Source organism: Trematomus bernacchii, unplaced genomic scaffold (assembly GCF_902827165.1).
Source record: "Trematomus bernacchii unplaced genomic scaffold, fTreBer1.1, whole genome shotgun sequence".
In the NCBI taxonomy this organism is placed as follows: Eukaryota; Metazoa; Chordata; class Actinopteri; order Perciformes; family Nototheniidae; genus Trematomus; species Trematomus bernacchii.
Window position 1 is genome coordinate 6,530,157 of NW_022987714.1, and position 8,646 is coordinate 6,538,802.

Genomic DNA, 8,646 nt, shown 5'->3' on the forward strand with positions numbered 1-8,646 from the left:
ATGTCACCTTCACCTGCCCCTGTAACACAGACTTCTGAGGCGAGTCATTCTCAAAGGGGCACAGAGTTCAGTCCCAGCACAACGAAAACCATGACTCTGGGTCCAAAGACCTCTAACAGCCTGGAGACTGGACCCATCCCACGTCGTGACACTCTCTCAGAAGGCTTCACAATGAGCCCAAACAGCAGGATTACGTCTGATCCGACGCCACTAACAGCCAGTCGACCACCATGGATCCCAACGACAACAAGAGCAAATAAAATCTCCCGTAGGATCCTGCCGAGTGTTATCCCTAGCACAATTCCAGGATCCACAAACCCAAATCAAGCTTCCAATACTGACTTGCAAGCTGAGATAATTCCCAATATTGAGGAAAGAGCAGCCAAACAAATTCCAGTTCCAGACACTATTATGATTCCAGTCCCATCTCCCAGTACTCAAAGATCTACCACAAACAAATATATTTCACCTGTTCATGACACTGGAGGAAGTGAAACAACTAGCATAACAACAAGACCTATCCAAAAGCCTATAGCAGTATTAACAGAAAATTCAGATGAAAATCCTTTGACCGAGCCTGTATCTGAAAAAGACTCAACACCCGGACAAAAGCTTACTCCTGATCGGGCCCTGATCAAACCCCCTGATCAAGAGAAGAAATCCAGTGAGAAAATCCCTAAAATAAACCAAAATCCTAAACCCAATGAAAAACATACAGATCTTGTGATAGGACAAAAGCCTAAACAAAAGAGGAAGCCTAAACCAGAACAACGCCCACAAACCAATCCAGGGCTTAGAACCCTTCGACCCGACCAAATGCCTGAACTTAACCCCAAAACTTTGCCTAAAGCAGAATCCAACAAAACATCTAAATTGAGGCCTACACCCAAAGGCAGGCAACCAATCAGACCTAAAATCAGGCCAGGAGCAACACATGTTAAACGACCAGAACCAGCAGTGCCCCAAAAACCAAGTCTGAAGATAAAAACAGATTTAGATCCTCTACAAATCAGTGAGACTACTTTAAACAACATCAAAAACTCTGAAACCGACACGTCACCTTCACCTGCCCCTGTAACACAGACTTCTGAGGTGAGTCATTCTCAAAGGGGCACAGAGTTCAGTCCCAGCACAACGAAAACCATGACTCTGGGTCCAAAGACCTCCAACAGCCTGGAGACTGGACCCATCCCACGCCGTGACACTCTCTCAGAAGGCTTCACAATGAGCCCAAACAGCAGGATTACGTCTGATCCGACGCCACTAACAGCCAGTCGACCACCATTGATCCAAACGACAACAAGAGCAAATAAAATCTTCCGTAGGATCCTGCCGAGTGTTATCCCTAGCACAATTCCAGGATCCACAAACCCAAATCAAGCTTCCAATACTGACTTGCAAGCTGAGATCATTCCCAATATGGAGGAAAAAGCAGCCAAACAAACTCCAGTTCCAGACACTATTATGATTCCAGTCCCATCTCCCAGTTCTCAAACTACCTCCACAATCAACCCTAACCTCAGGTCAACCACCCCCAAGCCCCTGGCGGATGAGTCTTCCACTCCTAGTGCAAGGGAGCTGCGTGTGAAGATCAAACAGGTGGCTGCCTTCTTCAATAACAGCCTGAGTCCAAATGGAAGGCCACTGGATAGCCATCCAAAACATCACGCAGAGGACAACCAGGGCGGCAGCAGGCCTGACAGCAAACTACCATCTAAAGGCAAGAAATACTATGTTTTATCAATATCATAGAGCTTATACAAGTTCTGTTTTTAATTGTATGCTTTGTCATAGATTCAGACACAGAACGTAGGTCACTTAATGCAGGGATTGTGGTTGTTATTGACAGAGCATTAATGTGATTATACTAGCCTGTGTAGCAGCACTCAGCTTTGGTTTGCAACACCATGTAATGGTTGCTTTGTTTCAACAGTCATCTCAGAGGAAGGCATTATAATTCACTGCACACAGGGGTAATTAGAAATCAAGAGAGGATATGAGGCATATGCAACTTCACAATGACATTCTTGGAAATGTACAGCTATCTGCATAAAGTCTGTTGTGTTGAAATTACATTTCAATGATTAGGCTGAGAGAAAACTGTTATGCAATAATTTTGGATTACTAATTATTGTCACTCAAAGCTATGACCTGTGCTGAAATGTTTTTAGTTAAGGGACCACATGGTAATCACTAATGCTCGACCTATATAAATATGATATGTATAATGTGGTCTGACATCTTCTCTGTACCATACATCAAGACTAAAAGAGGGATTTGCACGTGTGTGCAAAATGTGTGTGTGTGTGTGTGTGTGTGTGTGTGCGTGCGTGCGTGTCATTATATGAGACAAAACCACAACCATGTGGACACTAACACAGCTTTAAAACATCCCAGACTATATCATACCTCATGTGTTTCATTTATTAAAACAATCACAAGGATAAGATAATAGTTATTTTATAGTTACATATTTTAACACCTGCTTTTACTGTTATCTCTCAAATCCACTATTTTAAAAATGGTATGTGTAAACTTTAAGGAGGTCCACCTTGACATTCTTTAAAAACCCTAAATCTTTAATAGTGGAAAAGTAGCTTCCACCTGACCTGTTGTCCTTACGACCTCAACCAACACATTTCACGGCTATATCACAGCTGCAGGACGATATTTATTCTGCAAGATATGAGCAGAAGCAGGACTTTGATTAGATAACTCTATTAATGAAATCAATACAAATGTAATTAAAAAAATGGTTGTGACATAACTCTTTGTGATTTGTTTTCATGTTCCCCATCCACAGTTACGAGAGATTGCTCCGACTACTTGGCAAAAGGAGCAAAAAAAAGCGGGATGTACCTGGTGACCCCTGACCTCCGCAGCAGAAGCTTCCCGGTCTTCTGTGACATGCAGCTGGATGGAGGAGGGTGGACGGTCCTGCAGCGCCGACAGGACGGCAGCGTGAGCTTCAACCGCACCTGGGCAGAGTACAGATTGGGCTTTGGGGAGTTGGACAAAGGGGAATTTTGGCTGGGGAACAATATGATCCACATGCTGACCCGGGCCAGGAATATGGTGCTGAGGGTGGAGCTGGAGGACTTTGGCGGTGTGAGGGAGTATGCACAGTACGAGTCCTTCAGTGTGGCAAGTGAACGGGGGCGCTACAGACTGACGGTGGGCAATTACTCGGGTACTGCAGGTGATGCTCTGCGCTTCAGCAAAAGTTATGATCACCACAACAGGGCGTTCACCACGCCGGACAGGGACCACGACCGCTATCCATCCGGGAACTGCGGGGCCTACTACAGCTCCGGCTGGTGGTTTGATGCCTGCATGGCTGCAAACCTCAACGGGAAGTACTATGTTGGGAAGTACAAGGGAGTCCGGGATGGTATTTTCTGGGGCACTTGGCAGAACATATCTTCAGAGTATTACCCCACTAATGACAGACAGTCATTTAAAACTGTCAGGATGATGATCAGGCCAAGAGGCCTTGCGCCATTAGCTGGGACTCTCTACCAGGGCATGTTTTAAAATAAAATGAAGGGTCCAACTAACAATACTCCTTACAATTTAATAAACCTAGTACAGCCTCCACACTGATAACTATTAACACAATGCTGCCGCTGTGTGGTCTTTTAATCTGCAAAACGAATTTGTTTACAGGAAAGTATGACAATAAGTGAGGATGTACATAGTTGTGGTTATAGTCATGATTGCATATTAGCCTACATTTTTACAAGCTTATAATAATAATATTTTTTTATATCGCTGAATTTGTTCAATGACGATAGAGAGAAAATTCTCTTGTAAAGAGTTATGACGGGTATGTAGCAACAGAGAATGATATTTTGTATTATTGTAGTACTGGAAAGCCAGTTGATAGTTAATAAAAGCTGTATGGATTGTTTTTTAATAGAGATTGTGCTTCTTTGATAAATACATTGTTGAATAAAGTATTGTGGTTTTGTTTTTTCCATTATCTCTTGTAAAGGTATATCTGCAATAAATATGGATAAAGAGTCAGCTAAATGAAATCTAATGGAAGTTATTCAATCAAATAACTTTAGAAACAAGGAAATGCTTCAAGACTCAAATTCCCCACAGCCTTTGCGGATTAAACAACATGCTCACAGAGGCATACTGATTGGACAAGACCTACAGAGGGGCGGTGCTAACTTTACACAAGAGTGTACATCCGGATTGTCAAATGAGTTAAGTGAGGAGGATTAAGACCGGAAGTACAATAAATTGCCTTCAAAAGCCATAGAGGTTTCAATTAACTTTTACATTTAAGCCTACACAATTTATTGTAGATATTTTTACAGTAACAGAGGACTTTACTGTCTAGTGTAACATTTTTACATTGAAATTGAAATATTACTTGCAATAACAATAAATCCTGTTTTGGATTATCCTGCTTTATACTATACTTTGGGTTGTATTATTTACTGCAATTTAACATTTCATAGTAGCCTACCTGCCTTGAGTCTGTTTTATTAATATATTGTGCATTACCTAACTTACTTACCTAACCTAACTTGTTTTTGTTTTTATTAGAGCATTTACCAATAATACAAAGTAAAAAGCAAACTATTTTTTGGTGGATGAGATTTTAGTCTGAAATATCGAACCGGAAGTACTAGTCTTGTGCTAAGAGTAGAGCTCAGACTTGCCAGCGTTTTATCAGTTCAAGTTGACCATGGTGTTGACTGAATGGCAGCTATTTTCCCTCAGAAGTTTAGTAAGTAATTTGTAACAACAGCAGCAGTGTGAGGCGTACATGAGCTAGTTTACCGGCAGTTGAAAGATATGTTTTGTAGCTCAGCAGCTCGGGGCGGATGTGTCGGACTCCTACGGTGCTGGACCCTCACAGCCGGTCCCAGGACACTCACGACCCCGCTCCGCCCTCTGCACACTTCACGGTACTTGTCCATCTCTGTCCCCGTGAAGTCTCCAACATACGAGGAGGTAAAGCCGCCTCTGAAGCAGTGGTCTCTGACGGTGGACCCCTTCAGCACGGTGCGGGCACAGCTGGCCTGCAGCATCTCCATCCGCTCGCTGGACCCGCACGACTTCCCCGAGTCTAACCGAGTCTTCATCACAGTTCACGGGACAGACACGGAGCAGGAGGTCGGCCTGGATGACCTACATGTCCACTATGATGACCAGAGCAAAGAGCTGCTCATCTCAGGGGAGAAGGTTAAGGGCAGTGTGTCGCTTGATATGACTGCACCTACTAAATGTAGTAAGTGCCTCCTGTCCTGTTGATTAAAATGCAAACATGTCAGCAGAAGTGTTTAGCAGTTGGTGTAATAATGTCTGTTGTCATTTGTTGTCAGATCTCTTCATTACGACTCAAGGAAAAGGCAACGTGCAAGTGAAGAACATGGAATGTGATATCTGCAAGGTGCAGACAGAGAGTGGCAACTGTTTGCTACACTCGGTCAAGGTAGGTGGTGGCATTACAACATAAACATGTTTATTGCAGAAAACATAAAAACACGTGGAGATGACATGTTTGCAAATTACTGTATCTTAATGGCTAATTTCATGAGCTTTTGACCTTAACTTGTTTTTATTGCAGATACTTGACTGCTTGTGAAACCAGATTAGTTAGATTTTTTCATTATAACTTCGTATAATTAACAACCAAGTCACAACACCAAATGTCCTAGTCCTCTATTAGGAGCTTGTCTTGAAGGCTTATTCAGCTATACGCATACTGCACAATTATGCAGAATTAAGCATATCAGATGCAGAACACATTAGAGAAAAGTATGTATTTTTCAGTTGTTTCAGACTTCCTTTGTTTGTTGTATCACAGAGTCATCAGGTTGAGGTCCAGTCCAATGGAGGACATGTTACAGGTGTGGGCACTATCCATGGAAATGTGGACATCAGCACATGTGGAGACAGTGTAAGGACACTACACTCAGCAGTCATTAGAGGGCAGCAGCAGCCTGAATACAGGCTTCATCTGTTTACAACTGAGAGAAAATGTTCAGATCATTCATCACCTGTCTACAGTACTGTGCAGTGATTCGTTGTGTGTTTATAGGGTGTTGATGTCAAGAAGCTTCAAGGCACCAAAATGAATATTTCAACAGAACATGGACCTCTGAAGGTCAAAGCCATCTATGCCGAGTCCAGCTTTGTTTCCTCCTGCTCTGGGAGAGTAGAACTGGGCCATGTGCATGGTGAGCAAACATCTACTCCTCATCTGTGTTTTTTGTGTGGTTATCAGTACTGCAGCAAAACTTTAATGTATAGATTTGTCCAAAACTACATATTTATTGTTGATCAATTAAGGGGTTCATTGTCTTGTTCAAAAACACTTTAACATATGTACATAAAGAGCCACCAACACTAAGATTAATAGGCCACCCGGTAAACCTTCTGAGATATTGCAATCTGCGCTTAAATTGAAACAAATTTTAATAATCTGCCCCCTGTATCTAATAACTCACTCGATAAGTAGGTCCTACTATATATTTTTTTTAAACCTTCACTGTTCATGAGTCATTGAAGCAACAGCTGCATTATGTTAACTTGTTTTTTAAAAGCAGTGCTTCAATATGCCAGGAGTCCTTGGCTGTGATACAAACTGAGTGTATTTACAGTAAATGCAATATGGTTGGGATGTGTCACAAAAAATACAATGGATAATCGACATGGAATTTTAATTACTCCCTGATACAGAAGAGCCTCTCTTCATGGAAACAATTATCTTGTTGTCTAGAGTGATGTATGTTTATGATGCGTGTGTTCTGTGACCAAGGCTTTTCTTTGCTAAATGTTTCAGTCTTAAGTGATAAATGTTGTAATTTATCTACTGGTGGCTGAAAAGAATTTCACAGCTAATTATAGGTTGAAACTGACCATGTGCTTTAATTCATTAAAAGGTAAGGCCACTGTGAAGAACGTGTCTGGAGATACAGTAATTGGTGAGCAAGCTGAGCCAACCCTCTGATTGCAAACAAGTACGTATGGCCTTTATCAGTGGTTGTTAAACCTGAGGCTTGCTTTGTTTTGCAGATGGTTCGAATAGTTTCCTTAGGGTTTCCTCTCACAGCGGAGCCATTGATGTGTATGTGGGAGATGGTGGCAGTGCCGAGCTTCACACTCAGGAAGGTAAACAAACGGTACAAAGAACAATATTTACCACATGAATCACAGTTTTCCTTCCTGTTGAGTAATATCTCTTTTGGTTATCCCTCATTCTCCTGTTGTGTGTAGGAGCGGTGTGTGTGCGTGTCCCCTCCTCGCTGGAAGCTGGTCTGGAGCTCAGTGGAACATCGGTGGATATCAGCCCAGAGGTTGTTCTGCATGGAGTAGAAAACAACACAACTGAAGGCCAAACCACTGTTACTGGTCAGTTGTTTTTCATTACATCACTCTCCATGGCACAGATGGATAACTAATCCCTTTTAAAAGTAAATCAACACAGAACGTTCCGTTTCTTTTTCATATGCTTGTATTTTTCTTATTTTTCTGCTGTTTCCCTCTCAGGCTATATCAATGGGGTGTCCCCAGTTGATCATTGGGTCAAAGCTCAGGCAGAAAGAAACTCCGTCAGACTGAAGACACAAAGCTGGTTCGAATCCCTGAAGCTGGGGAGCTGAGTTATGAACTTTACCCTTACAGAGCAAAACTGGGTGTAGCTTTACCTCACAAAGTAACTCTGTGCTCAGGATAAATTGTACATTCAATAAAGAAATGTGTGTAATCTATAGTATTTAAGATATACTCTTTCACTGTACATACTGTACACTGAGAAACTGTTTGTTTACTTGTGATGCAAAATATGTCCAGCAATGAAATGTCTTCTGTATGGTATGTAAATATTATAAACATTATCTGAAACTGTGGCAAAAGCATTGCAAGTCTGTTTTTCATTAAAAGAGTTAAGTTCAGACACTTCACCTCAAATGAAATCATGGTCACGAATTAAAAAATGCAACCCGTTGAATTTGAATCTGGTATTGATCTGGCTTTAATAAATGGAAGGTAATAACTACCATTTATTGAAGCAGTAGGTATAGATTATAATACCAACAATTAGGGTCCAGTGTCAAGCAAATCCACACATACCTTCTGAAACATAGAAGGTATGTGTTATATAAAACAATAATAAACCAAACTGTATAATGAAGAGTGCCATATTTTATTTTATTAAGTATAAATGAACAATGTTTCTATATAAGGGAGAGACACTTGGTCCACTGCATGGACAGACATTAATCACAAAATGTAGAAATAAAAAAAAATATATATATATCACACTTCAAAAGCTTTCAAATCTGACTTTCAAACATTTCTTAAATAACTAGACATGATGCCCAGCCAACTTTTGCATCCACACAGTGGTTTGTGTTGTTGCTGTCACCCTTACTAAATCATCTAATGATAGTTAAGTTGATGTTCAGCATAAATTGTATACATATCATTTTAAAACTAATTTGTTCTCAATCTTGATTTCATAATTTTAAAACAAAGCCAGTTTCTCACTGAGTGAGACCATCTAAGAAATATATCTGAACCAAAACATTTTTGCTTTAAGCTTTGAACAACATCCACTAACTTCTTTTAGAATGTGGAGTGATACACAGTTGTGATTTTTGTATACACGAAAATATACCACAT

The 8,646-nt window shown here is 41.0% G+C and overlaps 2 protein-coding genes across 2 annotated transcripts; both read left to right on the plus strand.

The window, feature by feature from the left end:
- LOC117491513 (mucin-5AC-like) lies at positions 1-3,922 on the plus strand. The gene is made up of 2 exons (XM_034141528.1): positions 1-1,720; positions 2,804-3,922. The coding sequence occupies exons 1-2, from the start codon at positions 1-3 to the stop codon at positions 3,532-3,534; spliced, it is 2,451 nt and encodes an 816-aa protein (XP_033997419.1). The 3' UTR covers positions 3,535-3,922.
- Positions 3,923-4,659: 737 nt separating this feature from the next.
- fam185a (family with sequence similarity 185 member A) lies at positions 4,660-7,871 on the plus strand. Its single transcript, XM_034141910.1, has 8 exons — positions 4,660-5,248; positions 5,343-5,452; positions 5,828-5,920; positions 6,062-6,200; positions 6,906-6,947; positions 7,039-7,134; positions 7,240-7,374; positions 7,513-7,871. Exons 1-8 carry the CDS (start codon positions 4,813-4,815, stop codon positions 7,623-7,625), a joined length of 1,164 nt encoding a protein of 387 aa, XP_033997801.1. The 5' UTR covers positions 4,660-4,812; the 3' UTR covers positions 7,626-7,871.
- Positions 7,872-8,646: the final 775 nt, after the last annotated feature.